This window comes from Arachis stenosperma, chromosome 7 (genome assembly GCF_014773155.1).
Source record: "Arachis stenosperma cultivar V10309 chromosome 7, arast.V10309.gnm1.PFL2, whole genome shotgun sequence".
Lineage (NCBI taxonomy): Eukaryota > Viridiplantae > Streptophyta > Magnoliopsida > Fabales > Fabaceae > Arachis > Arachis stenosperma.
The window spans coordinates 5,662,734-5,683,665 of NC_080383.1; the positions used below are offsets into that span (position 1 = coordinate 5,662,734).

At 36.9% G+C, this 20,932-nt stretch overlaps 1 protein-coding gene and 1 non-coding gene across 2 annotated transcripts; both read right to left on the reverse strand.

Moving 5' to 3' along the window:
• Positions 1-5,387: 5,387 nt before the first annotated feature.
• LOC130942595 (small nucleolar RNA R71) lies at positions 5,388-5,495 on the reverse strand. Its single transcript, XR_009071162.1, has one exon. It is a non-coding gene; the product is annotated as a small nucleolar RNA R71 (small nucleolar RNA).
• An 8,265-nt stretch (positions 5,496-13,760) lies between these two features.
• Positions 13,761-17,976, reverse strand: LOC130939272 (uncharacterized). The gene is made up of 9 exons (XM_057867392.1): positions 17,859-17,976; positions 17,545-17,772; positions 17,379-17,466; positions 16,504-16,679; positions 16,315-16,389; positions 16,171-16,221; positions 15,627-16,065; positions 14,577-15,505; positions 13,761-14,500 (listed from the first exon to the last, which is right to left on the reverse strand). Exons 1-9 carry the CDS (start codon positions 17,974-17,976, stop codon positions 13,761-13,763), a joined length of 2,844 nt encoding a protein of 947 aa, XP_057723375.1.
• Between the last annotated feature and the right edge of the window lie 2,956 nt (positions 17,977-20,932).

Genomic DNA, 20,932 nt, shown 5'->3' on the forward strand with positions numbered 1-20,932 from the left:
TTGGAAGTCCATGGAACTTGCAATTCTGTTGCATTAGAGAAACTAATTGAGGTTTAAGCTCAAAGTTGTTTGCTCCAATGGCAGGGATAGAGATGCTTCTCCCATAGAAGTCGGGAGTAGGTGCAGTAAAGTCACCCAGCACCTTCCTTGCATTGTTTGCATTATTGTTGTTTTCGGCTGCCATGGGTTCTTCTTCTTTGAAGAATTCGGTTAGGTCCTCAATAAAGAGTTGTGCCTTAGCTTCTCTTAGCTTTCGCTTCAAGGTCCTTTCAGGTTCAGGGTAAGCTTCAACAAGAATGCCTTTGTCTTTGTTCCTGCTCATATGAAAGAGAAGAGAACAAGAAAATATGGAATCCTCTATGTCACAGTATAGAGATTCCTTGAGGTGTCAGAGGAAGAAAAATGGAAGACAGAAGTAGAAAATTCGAACTTATCAAAGAAGATGGAGTTCGAATTTTGCATCAAGGAATAGAGTTAGTCCAAAAATAGAAGGATGTGAGAAGAAGGGAAGTAATTTTCGAAAATTTAAGTAAAAGATTTTGAAAACATTTTGAAAAACACTTAATTGATTTTCGAAAACAAGAGTGAGAAAGAGATCAAGTAATTTTTTTGAAAAAGATTTTGAACATAGAAGTTAAGAAGATTTGATTGAAAACTATTTTGAAAAAGATGTGATTAAAAAGATATGATTGGTTTTAAAAAGATGTGATTGAAAAGATATGATTTGAAAACAATTTTAAAAGATATGATTTGAAAATAATTTTAAAAGATATGATTTTAAAAATTAATGACTTGCCTAACAAGAAAAGATATGATTCAAACATAAAACCTTCCTCAATAGAAAAGGCAAAAAATGTTCAATCAAATCATTAATTGTTAGTAAGTATCTTTGAAAAAGGAAAGAAATTGATTTTGAAAACATTTGATTGAAAAGATATGATTTGAAAAAGATTTGATTTTGAAAAACTTTGAAAACCTGAAAAAAATTGATTTTGAAAACAAAATCTTCCCCCTTTGCCATCCTGGCGTTAAACGCCCAGAATGGTGCACATTCTGGCGTTTAACGCCCAAAACTATACCCTTTTGGGCGTTAAACGCCCAGCCAGGCACCCTGGCTGGCGTTTAAACGCCAGTCTGTCTTCTTCACTGGGCATTTTTGAATGCTCAGCTTTTTCTGTGTGATTCCTCTGCAGTATGTTCTGAATCTTCAATTCTCTGTATTATTGACTTGAAAAGACACAATTAAAAATATTTTTGGATTTTTAATAATAAGGAATAATCAAAATGCAACTAAAATCAAATAACAATGCATGCAAGACACCAAACTTAGCAGTTTGTATATATGGGAAACAACAAAATACTCAAGTCAATAGAATTCAAAGATTAAAATAAGAAAATCATCAAGAACAACTTGAAGATTGATGAGCGGATAATTTGTATGCTTTTTGGCATTGTTTTTAGTATGTTTTTGATATGATCTAGTTAGTTTTTAGTATATTTTTATTAGTTTTTAGTTAAAATTCACTTTTCTGGACTTTACTATGAGTTTGTGTGTTTTTCTGTGATTTCAGGTATTTTCTGGCTGAAATTGAGGGACCTGAGCAAAAATCTGATCCAGAGACCAAAAAGGACTGCAGATGCTGTTGGATTCTGACCTCCCTGCACTCGAAGCGGATTTTCTGGAGCTACAGAAGCCCAATTGGCGCGCTCTCAACGGCGTTAGAAAGTAGACATCCTGGGCTTTCCAGCAATATATGATAGTCCATACTTTGCCCAAGATTTGATGGCCCAAACCGGCGTTCAAAGTCACCTCAAGAAATCCGAGCGTTAAACGCTGGAACTGGCACCCAAATGGGAGTTAAACGCCCAAACTGGCACCAAAGCTGGCGTTTAACTCCAAGAAGAGTCTCTACACGAAATTTGCTTCATTGCTCAGCCCAAGCACACACCAAGTGGGCCCGGAAGAGGATTTTTATGTCATTTACTCATTTCTGTACACCTTAGGCTACTAGTTTTCTATAAGTAGGACCTTTTACTATTGTATTTAGAATCTTTGGATTATTTTTGATCCTTTGATCACTTTGGGGAGGCTGGCCTCACGGCCATGCCTAGACCTTGTTCTTATGTATTTTCAACGGTGGAGTTTCTACACACCATAGATTAAGGTGTGGAGCTCTGCTGTACCTCGAGTATTAATGCAATTACTATAGTTCTTCTATTCAATTCCGCTTGTTCTTTTACCAAGATATCACTTGTTCTTCAACTTGATGAAGGTGATGATTGACACTCATCATCATTCTCACCTATGAACAAGGTGACTGACAACCACTCTTGTTCTACAAGCATTTGAGGCTTAGTGAATATCTCTTGGATTCCGGATTGCACGATGCATGGTTGATCGCCTGACAACCGAGTGCTCGCCTGACAAATGAGCCAGCCATTCCGTGAGATCAGAGTCTTCGTGGTATAGGCAAGAACTGATGGCAGCATTCAAGAGAATCCGGAAGGTCTAACCTTGTCTGTGGTATTCTGAGTAGGATTCAATGATTGAATGACTGTGACGTGCTTCAAACCTGTAACCTACTGGGCGTTAGTGACAGACGCAAAAGAGTTATTCTATTCCGGTAGGGGAGGGAACCAAACCGGTGATTGGCAGCACTGTGACAGAGTGTGTGCATTAGCTTTCACTGCGCGGATGGGAGGTAGCTGCTGACAACAGTGAAACCTTACACGAGCTTGCCATGGAAAGGAGTAAGAAAGGATTGGATGAAGGCATTAGGAAAGCAGAGAGACGGAAGGGAAGGCATCTTCATACACTTGTCTGAAGCTCTTACACCAATGAATTACATAAGTATCTCTATCCTTATCTTTTATGTTATTTTCGTTCATCACCATATACATCTGAGTTTGCCTGACTAAGATTTACAAGATGACCATAGCTTGCTTCAATACTAACAATCTCCGTGAGATCGACCCTTACTCACGTAAGGTTTATTACTTGGACGACCCAGTGCACTTGCTGGTTAGTTGTGCGAAGTTGTGTAATGCCATGGTATTGAGCCACCAAGTTCTTGGAGCCATTACCGGGGATTATTTGAGTTGTGAAAAAGTATTGTTCACAATTTCACGCACCAAGTTTTTGGCGCCGTTGCCGGGGATTGTTCAAGTTTTGAGCAAGCTTTTGGTAACAATGCCTGGGATTGTTCTAGTTTGGACAACTGACGGTTCATCTTGTTGCTTAGATTAGGTATTTATTTTTTTTCGAAATTCTTGAAGATGAATTCTAGAGTTTCATGATGATTTGTTGAAATCTGGCTGGCTGAGAAGCCATGTCTAATCTAATTGGACCGAGGTTTCAACTTATCACCACAAGAGCTTGTTGATTCTCATCAATTTTGCTCTTGGAGCAGTGATCTGCTAAGATTTGGCTGACCTTTGGTCATGTCTAGTGTTTTGGACCGAAGCTTTCTTTGAAAGCTTGGCTGGCTGTGAAGCCATGTCTAATTCCTGGACCGGAGTCTTAGACTAGCATTGCACTGATTCCTAGAATTCTCATCAAGGATTTTGATACCTTTTTCCACTTAATTTTCGAAAAACACAAAAAAATTTACAAAAACATAAAAACCAAAAATATTTGATGTTTCATGCTTAAGTCTAGTGTTTCATCTTAAGTTTGGTGTCAATTGCATGCATTCATTCATGTGTCTTAAGGATCCTCAAGTAATTCTTGATGATTTTTGTGTTCTAATCTTTGAATTCTATTGACTTGAAGCATTTTGTGTGTCTCATATGCATTCTCATATTGTTAGTGTCAGTAGTATACAAACTGCTAAGTTTGGTGTCTTGCATGCATTGTTAATTGATTCCTTTTGCATTTTGATTATTAAAAAAATCAAAAAATATTTTTAATTTGTGTCTTTTCAAGTCAATGATACAAAGAATTGAAGATCCAGAACATACTGCAGAGGAATTACACAGAAAAAGCTGAGCATTCAAAAATGCCCAGTGAAGAAGGCAGACTGGCGTTTAAACGCCAGCCAGGGCACCTGGTTGGGCGTTTAACGCCCAAAGAGGTAGCATTTTGGGCGTTAAACGCCAGAATGTATACCATTCTGGGCGTTTAACGCCAGGATGGTGCTAGGGGGAAGATTTTGTTTTCAAATCAATTTTTTTTTAGTTTTTCAAAATCAAATCTTTTTCAAATCAAATCTTTTCAATCAAATGTTTTCAAAATCAATTTCTTTCCTTTTTAAAAGATACTTACTAACAATTAATGATTTGATTGAACATCTCAAAATTGTTGCCCTTTTCTGTTAAGGAAGGTTTTATGCTTGAATCATATCTTTTCTTGTTAGGCAAGTCATTAATTTTTAAAATCATATCTTTTCAAATTGTTTTCAAATCATATCTTTTAAAATTGTTTTCAAATCATATCTTCTCAATCACATCTTTTTAAAACCATAACTTTTCAATTAAATCTTTTTAACCACATCTTTTTCAAAATAGTTTTCAATCAAATCTTTTTAATTTCTAATTCCAAAATCTTTTTCAAAAATCACTTGATTTCTTTTTCACTTTTAATTTTCGAAAAATTATCAATCAGATTTTCAAAAATGTTTTCAAAATCTTTTAAATGAATTTTCGAAAATTCTCTTCCCTCCTTCCCACATCCTTCTATTTATGGAGTACCACTCCTTCTGAATGCACAATTCGAACCTTATCTAACTAAAGTTCGAATTCTTCTTCTCCTTCTTCTTTCTATTTCTCTTTTCCTCTGACATTTCAAGGAATCTCTATACTGTGACATAGAGGATTCCACATTTTCTTTTTCTCTTCTCTTTCATATGAGCAGGAGCAGAGACAAAGGCATTATTGTTGAAGCTGACCCTGAACCTGAGAGAACCTTGAAGCGAAAGCTAAGAGAAGCCAAGGCACAACTCTCTTTAGAGGACCTGACCGAATTCTTCAAGGAAGAAGAACACATGGCAGCCGAAAACAACAACAATGCCAACAATGCAAGGAAAGTGCTGGGTGACTTCACTGCACCTACTCCTGATTTCTATGGGAGAAGCATCTCTATCCCTGCCATTGGAGCAAACAACTTTGAGCTTAAGCCTCAATTAGTTTCTCTAATGCAACAGAATTGCAAGTTCCATGGACTTCCAATGGAAGATCCTCATCAGTTTTTAGCTGAATTCTTGCACATCTGTGACACAGTCAAGACTAATGGGGTTAACCCTGAGGTCTATAGACTGATGCTATTCCCTTTTGCTGTGAGAGACAGAGCTAGAATATGGTTGGACTCCCAACCTAAAGAAAGCCTGGACTCTTGGGAAAAGCTAGTCAATGCCTTCTTGGCAAAGTTCTTTTCACCACAAAGATGGAGTAAGCTTAGAGTGGAAGTCCAAACCTTCAGACAGAAGGATGGGGAATCCCTCTATGAAGCTTGGGAAAGATACAAACAATTAATCAGAAGATGTCCTTCAGACATGCTTTCTGAATGGAGCATCATAGGTATTTTCTATGATGGTCTCTCTGAACTATCCAAGATGTCTTTGGATAGCTCTGCTGGAGGATCTCTTCATCTGAAGAAGACGCCTACTGAGGCTCAAGAACTGATTGAAATGGTTGCAAATAACCAATTCATGTACACTTCTGAAAGGAATCCTGTGAACAATGGGACTAGTCAGAAGAAAGGAGTTCTTGAAATTGACACTCTGAATGCCATATTGGCTCAGAACAAGATATTGACTCAACAAGTCAATTTGATTTCTCAAAGTCTGTCTGGAATGCAAAATGCACCAAGCAGTACTAAGGAAGCTTCATCTGAGGAAGAAGCCTATGATCCTGAGAACCCTTCCATGGAAGAGGTGAATTACCTGGGAGAACCATATGGTAACACCTATAATTCTTCATGGAGAAATCACCCAAATCTCTCATGGAAGAATCAAGAGAGACCTCAACAAGGTTTCAATAACAATAATGGTGGAAGAAATAGGTTTAGCAATGGCAAGCCTTTTCCATCATCTTCTCAGCAACAGACAGAGAGTTCTAAGCAGAATACTTCTGACTTAGCAACCATGGTCTCTGATCTAATAAAGACCACTCAAAGTTTCATGAATGAAACAAGATCCTCCATTAGGAATTTGGAAGGACAAGTGGGTCAGCTGAGCAAGAAAATTACTGAACTTCCCCCAAGCACTCTCCCAAGTAACACTGAAGAAAATCCAAAAGGAGAGTGCAAAGCCATAAATATGGCCGAATTCTGGGAGGAAGAAGAGGCAGTGAACGCCACTGAGGAAGGCCTCACTGGACGTCCACTGGCCTCCAATGAGTTCCCCAATGAGGAACCTTGGGAATCTGAGGCTCAAACTGAGACCATAGAGATTCCCTTGGACTTACTACTGCCTTTCATGAGCTCTGATGAGTATTCTTCCTCTGAAGAGGAGGAGTATGTCACTGAGGAGCAAGTTGCTAAATACCTTGGAGCAATCATGAAGCTGAATGACAAGTTATTTGGAAATGAGACTTGGGAGGATGAACCCCCTTTGCTCACCAAAGAACTGGATAACTTGTCTAGGCAGCAATTGCCTCAAAAGAGGCAAGATCCTGGGAAGTTTTCTATACCTTGTACCATAGGCACCATGACCTTCAAGAAGGCCTTGTGTGACTTGGGGTCAAGTATAAACCTCATGCCCTCTCTGTAATGGAGAAATTAGGGATCTTTGAGGTGCAAGCTGCAAAAATCTCACTAGAGATGGCAGACAACTCAAGAAAACAAGCCTATGGACTTGTAGAGGATGTTCTGGTTAAGGTTGAAGACCATTACATTCCTACTGATTTCATAGTCCTAGAGACTGGGAAGTGCATGGATGAATCAATCATCCTTGGCAGACCCTTCCTAGCCACAGCAAAGGCTGTGATTGATGTTGATAGAGGAGAGTTGATCATTCAAGTGAATGAAGAATCCTTGGTGTTTAAGGCCCAAGGATATCCCTCTGTCATCATGGAGAAGAAGCATGAAGAGCTTCTCTCAAAACAGAGCCAAACAGAGCCCCCACAGTCAGACTCTAAGTTTGGTGTTGGGAGGCCACAATCAAACTCTAAGTTTGGTGTTGGGAAGTTCCAACACGGTTCTGAGCATCTCTGAGGCTCCATGAGAGTCCTCTGTCAAGCTAATGACAGTAAAGAAGCGCTTGTTGGGAGGCAACCCAATGTTTTATAATTAATTATTTTCTTTTGTTATTTTATCTTTTTTGTAGGTTGATGATCATAAGAAGTCACAAAAACAATGAAAAAAGCAAAAACAAAATGAAAAACAGGAAGAAAAACAGCACACCCTGGAGGAAGATGCTGCTGGCGTTCAAACGCCAGTCAGCCTAGCAGTTGGGCGTTTAACGCCCAGTCTGGCACCCTTCTGGGCGTTTAACGCCAGAAAGGGGCACCAGACTGGCGTTAAACGCCAGTAAAGGGCAAAAACCTGGCGTTAAACGCCAGGAATGGGCACCAGCCCGGCGTTTAACGCCAGAAAAGGCTCAAAACGTGGATTTTGATGCCATTTGGTGCAAGGATGCCTTTTCCTTGACACTACAGGATCTGTGGACCCACAGGACCCTACCATCACTCTCTCTTCTTCCCCCATTCACCAATCACCTCAAACACTCTTCCCCAAAAACCCCTCACCTATCAAATCCCATCTTTCTCTTCACCACTCACATCCATCCTTCATAAAACCCCACCAACCTCACCCTTCAAATTCAAACCACTTTCCCTCCCAAACCCACCCTCAAATGGCCGAACCCTCATCCCCTCTTTCCTATATAAACCCCTCTTTACCCTTCATTTTCCCACTACCTAAACACCACTTCTCCCCCTCCTTGGCCGAATACACCACCATCTCCCTCTTCCTCATTTCTTCTTCTTCTACTCTCTTCTTTCTTCTTTTGCTCGAGGACGAGCAAACATTTTAAGTTTGGTGTGGTGAAAGCGTTGCTTTTTCGTTTTTCCATAACCATTTATGGCATCCAAGGCCGGAGAAACCTCTAGAAAGAGGAAAGGGAAGGCAAAGGCTTCCACCTCTGAGTCATGGGAGATGGATAGATTCCTCTCAAGGGTGCATCAAGACCACTTCTATGAAGTTGTGGCCTTGAAGAAGGTGATCCCCGAAGTCCCCTTTTCACTCAAAAAGGGTGAATATCCGGATATCCGCCATGAGATCCGAAGAAGAGGTTGGGAAGTACTTACCAACCCCATTCAACAAGTCGGAATCTTGATGGTTCAAGAGTTCTATGCCAATGCATGGATCACCAAGAACCATGACCAAAGTGTGAACCCGGATCCAAAGAATTATCTTACTATGGTTCGGGGGAAATACTTGGATTTTAGTCCGGAAAGTGTGAGGGTGGCGTTCAACTTGCCTATGATGCAAGGAGATGAGCATCCTTACACTAGAAGGGTCAACTTTGATCAAAGGGGACCAAGTCCTCACAGTCATATGTGAAGAGGGCGCACAATGGAAGCAAGATTCAAGAGGAAAGCCAGTCCAATTGAGAAGGCATGACCTCAAACCCGTGGCTAGAGGATGGTTAGAGTTCATACAACGCTCAATCATTCCCACTAGCAACCGGTCCGAAGTTACCATAGACGGGCTATCATGATCCATAGCATCATGATGGAGAAGAAATAGAGGTTCATGAGGTTATAGCCCAAGAACTCTATAGGGTGGCGGACAAGACCTCTACCTTGGCAAGGTTAGCCTTTCCTCACCTCATTTGTCACCTCTGTTATTCAGTGGGAGTTGACATAGAGGGAGACATCACCATTGATGAGGACAAGCCCATCACTAAGAGAAGGATGGAGTACACAAGAGATCCCACTCATCATGAGATCCCTGAGAGTCCTCAAGGGATGAATTCTCCTCCACAAGACTATTGGGGGCAACTAAACACCTCCCTAGGAGAGTTGAGTTCCAATATGGGACAACTAAGGGTGGAGCACCAAGAACACTCCATTCTCCTCCATGAAATTAGAAGAAAACAAAGAATCATGAGAGAGGAGCAACAAAGGCAAGGAAGAGACATTGAGGAGCTCAAGCACTCCATAGGACCTTCAAAAGCAAGGAAGAGCCGCCATCACTGAGGTGGACCCATTCCTTGATTTCCTTGTTCTTTATTCCTTTGTTTTTCGAATTTTAGTGCTTTATGTTATCCATGCTTGTGTCTTATGATCATTAGTGTCTTAGTGTCTATGCCTTAAAGTTATGAATGTCCTATGAATCCATCACCTTTCTTGAATAAAAATGTGCTTAATTGAAAAATGAAGAATTGCATGAATTTTGAATTTTATAATAGTTTAATTATTTTGATGTGGTGGCAATATTTTTGTTCTCTGAATGTATGCTTAAACAGTGCATATGTATCTTGAATTTGTGGTTCATGAATGTTGGCTCTTGAAAAATGATGAAAAAGGAGACATGTTATTGAGGATCTGAAAAATCAATAAAATGATTCCTGAAGCAAGAAAAAGCATTGCTATTCAAAAAAAAAAAAAAACCGAAAAAAAAAGAGAAAAAAAAAAGAAAACGAAAAAAAATAATAAGAGTTGTGATCCAAGGCAAATAAGAGTGTGCTTAAGAACCCTGGACACCTCTAATTGGGGACTTTAGCAAAGCTAAGTCACAATCTGAAAAGGTTCACCCAATTATGTGTCTGTGGCATGTATGTATCCGGTGGTAATACTGGAAAGACAGAGTGCTTTGGGCCACAGCCAAGACTCAATAAATAGCTATGTTCAAGAATCATCATACTTTACTAGGAGAATCATTAACACTATCTGGATTCTAAGTTCCTAAAGAAGCCAACCATTCTGAATTTCAAAGGATAGATTGAGATGCCAAAACTGTTCAGAGGCAAAAAGTTAAAAGCCCCGCTCATCTAATTAATATTGATCTTCACAGATGTTTTTGGAATTCATTGCATATTCTCTTCCTTTTATCTTATTTGTTTTTCAGTTGCTTGGGGACAAGCAACAATTTAAGTTTGGTGTTGTGATGAGCGGATAATTTGTATGCTTTTTGGCATTGTTTTTAGTATGTTTTTGATATGATCTAGTTAGTTTTTAGTATATTTTTATTAGTTTTTAGTTAAAATTCACTTTTCTGGACTTTACTATGAGTTTGTGTGTTTTTCTGTGATTTCAGGTATTTTCTGGCTGAAATTGAGGGACCTGAGCAAAAATCTGATCCAGAGACCAAAAAGGACTGCAGATGCTGTTGGATTCTGACCTCCCTGCACTCGAAGCGGATTTTCTGGAGCTACAGAAGCCCAATTGGCGCGCTCTTAACGGCGTTGAAAAGTAGACATCCTGGTCTTTCCAGCAATATATGATAGTTCATACTTTGCCCAAGATTTGATGGCCCAAACCGGCGTTCAAAGTCACCTCAAGAAATCCCAGCGTTAAACGCTGGAACTGGCACCCAAATGGGAGTTAAACGCCCAAACTGGCACCAAAGCTGGCGTTTAACTCCAAGAAGAGTCTCTACACGAAATTTGCTTCATTGCTCAGCCCAAGCACACACCAAGTGGGCCCGGAAGAGGATTTTTATGTCATTTACTCATTTCTGTACACCTTAGGCTACTAGTTTTCTATAAGTAGGACCTTTTACTATTGTATTTAGAATCTTTGGATTATTTTTGATCCTTTGATCACTTTGGGGAGGCTGGCCTCACGGCCATGCCTAGACCTTGTTCTTATGTATTTTCAACGGTGGAGTTTCTACACACCATAGATTAAGGTGTGGAGCTCTGCTGTACCTCGAGTATTAATGCAATTACTATAGTTCTTCTATTCAATTCCGCTTGTTCTTTTACCAAGATATCACTTGTTCTTCAACTTGATGAAGGTGATGATTGACACTCATCATCATTCTCACCTATGAACAAGGTGACTGACAACCACTCTTGTTCTACAAGCATTTGAGGCTTAGTGAATATCTCTTGGATTCCGGATTGCACGATGCATGGTTGATCGCCTGACAACCGAGTGCTCGCCTGACAAACGAGCCAGCCATTCCGTGAGATCAGAGTCTTCGTGGTATAGGCAAGAACTGATGGCAGCATTCAAGAGAATCCGGAAGGTCTAACCTTGTCTGTGGTATTCTGAGTAGGATTCAATGATTGAATGACTGTGACGTGCTTCAAACCTGCAACCTACTGGGCGTTAGTGACAGACGCAAAAGAGTTATTCTATTCCGGTAGGGGAGGGAACCAAACCGGTGATTGGCAGCACTGTGACAGAGTGTGTGCATTAGCTTTCACTGCGCGGATGGGAGGTAGCTGCTGACAACAGTGAAACCTTACACGAGCTTGCCATGGAAAGGAGTAAGAAAGGATTGGATGAAGGCATTAGGAAAGCAGAGAGACGGAAGGGAAGGCATCTTCATACACTTGTCTGAAGCTCTTACACCAATGAATTACATAAGTATCTCTATCCTTATCTTTTATGTTATTTTCGTTCATCACCATATACATCTGAGTTTGCCTGACTAAGATTTACAAGATGACCATAGCTTGCTTCAATACTAACAATCTCCGTGGGATCGACCCTTACTCACGTAAGGTTTATTACTTGGACGACCCAGTGCACTTGCTGGTTAGTTGTGTGAAGTTGTGTAATGCCATGGTATTGAGCCACCAAGTTCTTGGAGCCATTACCGGGGATTATTTGAGTTGTGAAAAAGTATTGTTCACAATTTCGCGCACCAAAGATCAATGAGGACACATGCATGAATGTAATAAGAATAGAAACATGCAATTGACACTAAACTTAAGATGAGACTCTAGACTCAAACAAGACATATTTTTGGATTTTATGATTTTGTAATTTTTTTTTTGTGCTTTTTTTCGAAAATTAAGTGGAAAAGAAAATAAAGGTATCAAAATTCTTAATGAGAATTCCAGGAATCATGCAATGTTAGTCTAAAGCTTTAGTCTAAAGGAATTAGACATGGCCGGCTAAGCTTCAGCAGGACATTGCATTCAAGAGCTAAATTGATGAGGATCAATCAGCTTTGGTGATGATAAGAACATCACCTTGAAACACTAGAATTCATTCTTAAGAACTCTGAAGAAAAATACCTAATCTAAGCAACAAGATGAACCGTCAGTTGTCCATACACAAGAACAATCCCCGGCAACGGCGCCAAAAACTTGGTGCACGAAATTGTGATCACTACAACTTCGCACAACTAACCAGCAAGTGCACTGGGTCGTCCAAGTAATACCTTACGCGAGTAAGGGTCGATCCCACGGAGATTGGTGGTATGAAGCAAGCTATGGTCATCTTGTAAATCTCAGTCAGGCAGACTCAAATGTATAATGGTGATGAACGAAAATAACATAAAGATAAGGATAGAGATACTTATGTATATCATTGGTGAGAGCTTCAGACAAGCGTATGAAGATGCCTTCCCTTCCGTCTCTCTGCTTTCCTAATGCCTTCATCCAATCCTTCTTACTCCTTTCCATGGCAAGCTTGTGTAGGGTCTCACTGTTGTCAGCAGCTACCTCCCATCCGCGCAGTGAAAGCTAATGCACACACTCTGTCACAGTGCTGCCAATCACCGGTTTGGTTCCCTCCCCTACCGGAATAGAATCACTCTTTTGCGTCTGTCACTAATGCCCAGTAGGTTACAGGTTTGAAGCACGTCACAGTCATTCAATCATTGAATCCTACTCAGAATACCACAGACAAGGTTAGACCTTCCGGATTCTCTTGAATGCTGCCATCAGTTCTTGCCTATACCACGAAGATTCCGGTTAAAGAATCCAAGAGACATTCACTAGAGCCTCGGATGCTTGTAGAACAAGAATGGTTGTCAGTCACCTTGTTCATGGGTGAGAATGGTGATGGGCGTCAATCATCACCTTCATCATGTTGAAGAACAAGTGATATCTTGGATAAAGAACAAGCGGAATTGAATAGAAGAACAATAGTAATTGCATTAATACTCGAGGTACAGCAGAGCTCCACACCTTAATCTATGGTGTGTAGAAACTCCACCGTTGAAAATACATAAGAACAAAAGTGATCATTGGTTTCGGCCCCAGAGAGGGAACCAGAAGAACCAAGATCTGATCTAAGAACTAGATGTCCGAAGATGAAAATACAATAGTAAAAGGTCCTACTTATAGAAAACTAGTACATAGATGAGTAAATGACATAAAAATCCACTTCCGGGCCCACTTGGTGTGTGTTTGGGCTGAGCAATGAAGAAATTTCGTGTAGAGACTCTCCTTGGAGTTAAACGCCAGCTTTAGTGCCAGATTGGGCGTTTAACTCCCAATTAGGTGCCAGTTCCGGCGTTTAACGCTGGAATTTCTTGAGGTGACTTTGAACGCCGATTTGGGCCATCAAATCTTGGGCAAAGTATGGACTATTATATATTGCTGGAAAGCCCAGGATGTCTACTTTCCAATGCCGTTGAGAACGCGCCAATTGGGCTTCTGTAGCTCCAGAAAATCCACTTCGAGTGCAGGGAGGTCAGAATCCAACAGCATCTGCAGTCCTTTTGAGTCTCTGGATCAGATTTTTGCTCAGGTCCCTCAATTTCAGCCAGAAAATACCTGAAATCACAGAAAAACACACAAACTCATAGTAAAGTCCAGAAAAGTGAATTTTAATTAAAAACTAATAAAAATATACTAAAAACTAACTAGATCATACTAAAAACATACTAAAAACAATGCCAAAAAGCATACAAATTATCCGCTCATCACCTTACCATCTACACGTTGAATAACATCAGCAATGTTCTCATGGTCCTTGAAAACAACTGGTTGCTCGTCAGGTAGGTGGAATGGTAGACGAATCACTGCAGGTTCTTTAAGCTGAATCTCATAACCAAATATCCGCCAAGCTGCCTCACATGCAGAAATGTAACGACAATCATAGTAGTTACGTATCTCATCAACAACTTGTTGAGAAGACCCATCACCAGATGTTTGGTAAAATGAGGCAGTAACCCTATCATTACCCTTATGGACGTACTTGAATAAATATTTAATAGAAGAAGTCTGACATGTATGCTCTACGTTAATGTGACAACCATACTTTAAGAGTAGATCAGGATTGTAAGGTACAATATAAGAATTATCCAAAATTGCATTCTTCTTAGTTATTGTATGACCATTATCCATCCTTTTATATTTTGGGAAACCACCCTCGTCAATAATCGTTCTATTTCTGAATGGCTTTGGAAAAAACTTAGAACACCTTCCATTTATCATGCATGGACTACTGATGTTGTGCCTCCCACATGGACCATGAACCATGAACTTCTCAACAGCTGCATAAAGTCTAGGCATGTTAGTCTTATCAGGGATTTCAGCAGATATTACGCGGTCAATATCATCGGGTGATTTAGGCTTATATTGTGGTTGCATGAACAACAGAATGTGAGCATGTGGTAGACCTCGTTTCTGAAATTCAACTGTGCACACATCTGTATAAATAATTGACATCAGAATACAAACAAAAAAAGTATAAGAATAATAAATTAATATATATATATAACTTACATGCAGAAATATTGCCAAAGAACCTCCCATTCTTGAAATCAGATATCAACTCATCTAACTTAATACTAAAGATTCTTGAAGCAATATCAGGACGATCCTCTGCCTTAAGGCCAGTGCCATGTAAAAGGCGTTTGATCTCTTCCCATTCAGGATTGCAAGTAATTGTGATAAAATAACTGGGGTATCCAAAATACTTGCAAATGGCAAATGCATCTTTACAATTATTAAACATGTATCTAGGACCACCAGTGAAACTGCTTGGAAGAATTATTCTTTGACCAGAAAGAATCGCATCAGCTTCTCCCCTAACTAAAGATTCATGCAATGAGTTGTACTTGTCAACCCTGAGCTTAGGTTGGTTGTTGCGTAAATATCTAAGACGCTCAGACTCAATCATAGTATATGAATCAACTAAGAACTGCTGAAATAATCTTCTTGAATGTAATAGTATAGATGACTCTTCCAAACGCATTTGTATTCTGTATGAAAAGAATTCTCTTATGCTTATAGTCTTTCTCTTCTTAGTACCAAAAATATCAAACGTGGAAGAGTTCTCAATACCTGGCCTAAAACCATCCTCCCCATAGGGAAAAATCAAAGGATACTGTAGAGACAGGTAAGACGGGTGAAGGACATCTATCCTTTTTAGCCTGTTAGAGGTAGTCTCAAGAATGATGTCTCTCTGCAAACTTGACTCATCAATATCACCAACAATAAGTATTGCAACCTCAGAAGCTGTTGGGAGGTTATACCTCCTGCCATCCTTTTCCCTTTTTCTAATTAGTTTGAGCTTGATATTAGTTTTTGAATCTTCTTTGAAGCGATCGCGTGCATATCGAAATGACTTTGCAAGAGGATTGTGAAGATCCATCATTTGTTTCAACTCATTAACAATTGTTTGCTCAATAACATTATTCGAATTGGAAGACCTGTTTAAACAAAAAAAAAATTATTGCTACTCAAACTTTTGAAAATATAATATTTTTATTAAACTATTAGGAAATTTTCTATAGTAAATAACATAGTATATTTTGGAAAAAAATTATGTACCTGATGGCAGATATGCGATTTTGAATCTCATTTTCAGTGTCGTATATGTATAACTGTGCAAACTTTGGAATATCACTTGGTGAGGGAAGCAAACTTCCAATTGAATGGTAATTTTGACCACTAAGAGAGAACGTAGGAGGTGCAGATCCATTGTTTATATTGTGATTAATTTTACCAGCCATGGATGTGAAGCAAAACATGGAATTAAAAGAACGTATGTTCTTGCGAAAGTATCTACCACGTTCATCATCCTCAAAATGCAAATCTTGTAGAATCTGGGGTGCCTCCCTAAGAAAAGGAAGCTCAACCTTCCCACTCATGCAACATGTGCGGAATATAGGGATATTACTTCCTTTGCTCTTAGATAGCTTTTCACCGTCCCACATCATAGCTTTGCAATATCGACATACATGAATTGGATCCCCAGCATCCCAGGTAACTAAATTTAATAAAAAAATATTTAAAAAATATCATATACGGATTCTTTTTTTAAGAAAGGAAACAATAAATATATCTAAAATATATATTTTAGGTTAATATCTACCTGATTCGCATGTCAAATTGCAATTGGATAATGTGTTTAAGCTAGATGACCCTAAAAAAAATAGTATTCATTAAAAATGTGAAAATTAAACAAATGAAAAAAGGAAGAAGATTTAAACGAAAAATATGACAATTAAAAAAAAACCTTTATTATTATTATTATGAATTTCTTGTTGAATATAATCTGAGTCAATCACTATATCATCAAAGGCATCAAGACCTGAATTAAATAAAAATATTCAGCAAAAATATCCAACAATTGTTTGGATTATACAAAAGAATAATAATTAAATAAAACTTTATAACACGTTAAATATATGTGAAAATAATTTACCTTCATAATGTCCATTGTTAACATGTGATACCGGTTTCTTATTGTAGACAACTTGGTTAGAGCTCTCACCATTGAAGAGTTGAGAAGAATTAAACAACTCTTTGCTATTTCTACATAATGATTGGATGATTGATTTCTCCCTAAGCACTGTACTCTTACTTGGGAGTATTTGTGTGCTGCCATGAATATTTAAATGTTTATAATTATCCAATTATAGTGAACTTAATAAATACTCTGAATATATAGTAATTAAATCTGAAACATAGAAAATTAAAAAAAAATATGCTAAACAAAAAAGAGTTTTATCAAATATAACCTATTTAAATATTACATTGAATTATGTATAGAGTACAAAAAAACTTATCAGTAATTAAATGTTAACTTGAATTATGTATAGAGTACGAAAAAAAGAGTACGAAAATAGTTATTAATAATTAAATATTAGCTTAAATTATTTATAGAGCACGAAAAAAGATAGATAAAATACTAAAGATGTTGAAGAAAGTAAAAATATAGAAACAATAATATGTGAAAAAATGTAATACCTTTAAATATAAGTTACCTTGGTAGCATATGAAGTATAAATCCACTAAATATATAACAAATGAACATTACATTGTTAACGCATTTAAATAAAAAATTAAGAAAAAATTGAATCAAATTTTTCTATGAAATCACTATATCTAAGATATAAATATAGAAATAACTACAAAGTGGTTACCTTAAAAAAACTATTGAATTTTTTTGTCCCTTAAAAAAACACTAAAATTATATAAAAATAACAACAAAGATGAAAAAAATCATACCATGAATCCAGGATAATGTGTTTCTTGTTAGTTGAGTTGTTAGTAACATGAGGATTAATTAAACTTGACCTTGAAGTGTTAGCCAATTGCTCATTGTAATTCTCTTTTCCCTTATTTTCTGAGAATGTATTTGATGAGTTGAACACTGCCTGGTCAACTAAAGGAATGACAAAAGGTTGAGTAATGATATATATAAATATTTGGTTCTATAATAAATGTGAATGAGAGGTCTTACCATTTGATATATTGGACAGAGGAGTTCTGGAATGTTGAAAGCTATTATTTTGAGAAACTCCATCACCAGTTGAATATACTTGATTGATACATAACGTTGAATTGATTTTCTTATTGAGCAAATATTGAGAAACAAAGCCAGTACTTAATGAACAAAAATCAGTTATGTTGTTATTAGAAATCATGTGGGACCTTCTCTTCATTGGAAGCAATGTGTTGTTTGCAAAATCTGGTATTAATATACATAGTATGTTAACAAAGATTAAGAAAAATATAAAAAACTTAGAAACCATATGAGTATAATGATCATATTACCATTCTCAGAAACATTCTGTATGGAAGCTTGTATTTTTCTATTTCTCTTCTCCTTGATGATACAAATCCTCCTCAGCCTAGCTAACTTAGGACTAAGCTTATATTCTGCTGAATCCATCTATTATTTGATAATACTTAACAAAGTTGAAAGTATGACCATGAAATATCTGAAGTATAAATGATGTAAACATTAAAAAATATAAAGGTGACGGGAGATTGTGAAAATTTATTTAAAATTTCATGTGATTCAAAATGTGAGAAATCATGTAACTAAAAATATAAAAGCTACCTAAAAATTGGAAAGAAACAACTAATTCCTTAAATAGAGTCAAATCATATATATGTTCAAAATTTGAACATCAGTGAATGAAAAAGAGTAATGTAATGAACTCTATTGATTGTACATGTGTACTTGAAAATGTTAGCTCCAATGAAAGTGTAAAGAATACATGACGGTTAAGTAACTAAAAAATGTCCATGAAAAATACGGTTTATATAATGATTCCATCGCATGGCTTCCAATCTTAGTATTCAAAATGAAGCATTTGTTTTTGTCTAAAATATGGTCAATTCATGTTTAAATAATGTTGGTTAACAAAAAAATGTCTAAATCAAACAAAAAAAAAAAGATTAGAACTAAGCTGATGAAAACTTTGAATTAAGTTTCAGCATAGTTTTAGTAACATATTTAAAAACGAAGTTGAGAAGAGAGGTTATCGATGAGTATATTGCTATGAAATTAATAATTGTAAGATTGAATCGAATAATTTAGTAAAAAAATTATGTAAATATAAATGATAAAATAAATAAATAGCAAAATAGAAATTAGTAACTTAGGATTAGATATTACACGGGAAAGACGAACAAATTTTAAAGTAACTCACTGAACCATAAAACCTCCCCTAAAACCATGATTAAGAATGGCTCGTGAAAGAGGTAAACACTTATAACTATTCAACGAAAGAATGGTTCAGAGGATTACTAAACAAAATACAAAATACTTAACAAAGCTGAAATCTAATCCTAATAATCTTATCATCGAAAATAAAGCAAGAATTCAGATCTTCATGATTTCAGCCAGCATAATAGTCTCATCAATTGAGTTAACTGTGAGCCTCACTACACTTCCCGGCCTAAGGTGGTTCTCAATTAGAAACTCTCTCCATCCATTGGTCATGAACACCTCAAATAAACGATTAGAAAATGTCCATTGTAGAGTCATGTTGTATGAACGGCCACCTTCCATAATGAGTCTAACGTGAGTACACATAGGGAATGCTTTGAAGACAAACTTGATTGGTAGTATCTGAAAGATACAAAATGAAAAAAAATAAGTAACACATTGTACATATTTGATTAGTTTGAGTTAAATATAATATTTTCAAAATAAAAAAAAAACATTACCAATGAACCAGAAAGAAGTTCTTGTTCTGTAATGAGACATACGTATGATGATGAGTATGAAGAGTTGGGTTCCTTAGTAGGGAGAAACTCAAATAAAGAATGAGCATTATATCCAGCAGAAGAAGGATGGTGGTTAGGAATAAAAATAATCTGTTCCTCACTGGATAGCTTAAAGAAATCATGAAACTGTACTGGTATCATCTTTTGATCATTTATATCTGGTTCAAGGTGAGAAATCCCTTTAGAGCTAATCACTGGATCAGAATGTGTGAAACTTTCAGATATGAGTTGGTGATGGTCATCCAGAGGAACAACATTTAGATCAATTAATGTTGATTGACAACTAACTGAATGCATGTCCTGTTTTGGTTGTGATTTTTTAACGGAAGTGGTGGACACCAACTTAGGAGAACTTCTCAATGTAGAGTGCAGCTTCATATTCTTTTTAGATGAATGCTTGTAACGTTTGTGATTCTTCTTTGATGGCTTGTAAGTAACTTTTTGGTAGTGAACAGCCTCAAGTACATAATGATCTTCTAATATACACTCTTTACCTTTAGACGTAAATTTTGAATGTAACAGTAACTTCATATCCGAAACACTGGCAGACAATTTATTCATGAACCTGTCTCTAACCATGATGACAAAGAAGATGTCCTTGTAAAGATACCTTAGCTTAATGGTACCTCCATTGAATAATCTATAGAGATTAACTAAGTTCTCAAGACCTTCGATTATAAAGCATTCGAATGACCTCTTAGAATACGTAACTGAATCTGGTTATGTTTAGAGTCAATAATCAGAATTTTATCCTCAAAGGATTTCTTGTACTCTCTGTAAAATATGCTGGGAATCTCATGGATGTTCTGTGACCATAATATAAAATTAGATCTATGTATGAATATGTATTAAATTAACTAAACATTAGGAACAAATTAAACCAGAATTATTAAATAAATCAAAATCAAAATCAATAACAAAAGGGTTGTTGTTGTGAGGGAGAATATAATACCGAAAATGGGTTGATATATAGGTAAAAAATACGACTCTCTTCCACCAATTTATGAGAGCTTTGTTGGGTCTTCATCTGATATGAGAAAATGTCAATTATTCTAGCAAGATAAGTAAATCTTTTGGGGAAGTAAGAACTAAAACAATAAATGAACTGAAGCTGGAAATGAATGTTTAATAAAAGAAAAATACAAATACCTGATGGGGAAGTAAATCTTTTAGAGACACACAAATGTAACTATTTTATTAAAAGTAGTATGAATGAAACTGGTGAAGAGGACAACAACATTTATAAACTTAACCATATATGTTTATAAATTCAAAAATCGTTGTAGTGCTGTACTTATAGAATGCAATTGAAAGAAAAAAGAAGGAAAGAATATTGTGTAAAAAATATAAAATAAAATTTTCAAAATGATGATACTATGGATGTCATATCTGTGAAGCTATAGCTTAGAGGTAATTATTGAATGACTTTTTACTGATAGCAAATAAAGATCAAGAAGAAACGTTTACTATTTCACTGAGAATGTAACAGAGTACTATAAGTAAAAGACAGATACATGAAGATGAAGTTTACTCAATTAATGTTTATTGGTGGAGTAAACTGATTAATGATTACATGAGAGAGTATAGCTTGTGGAAGGGTAATGGCCTAG

Bases quoted from the DNA above. Each gene is read 5' to 3' on its own strand.
- LOC130939272 (XM_057867392.1), bottom strand. From the start codon at position 17,976: ATGGATTCAGCAGAATATAAGCTTAGTCCTAAGTTAGCTAGGCTGAGG. The intron at 16,680-17,378 runs GTCAAGTTTAAT...TATTCATGGCAG, and splicing joins CAATTGGCTAACACTTCAAG to CACACAAATACTCCCAAGTA. The intron at 14,501-14,576 runs GTAAGTTATATA...TTATTTATACAG, and splicing joins CTTTGGCAATATTTCTGCAT to ATGTGTGCACAGTTGAATTT.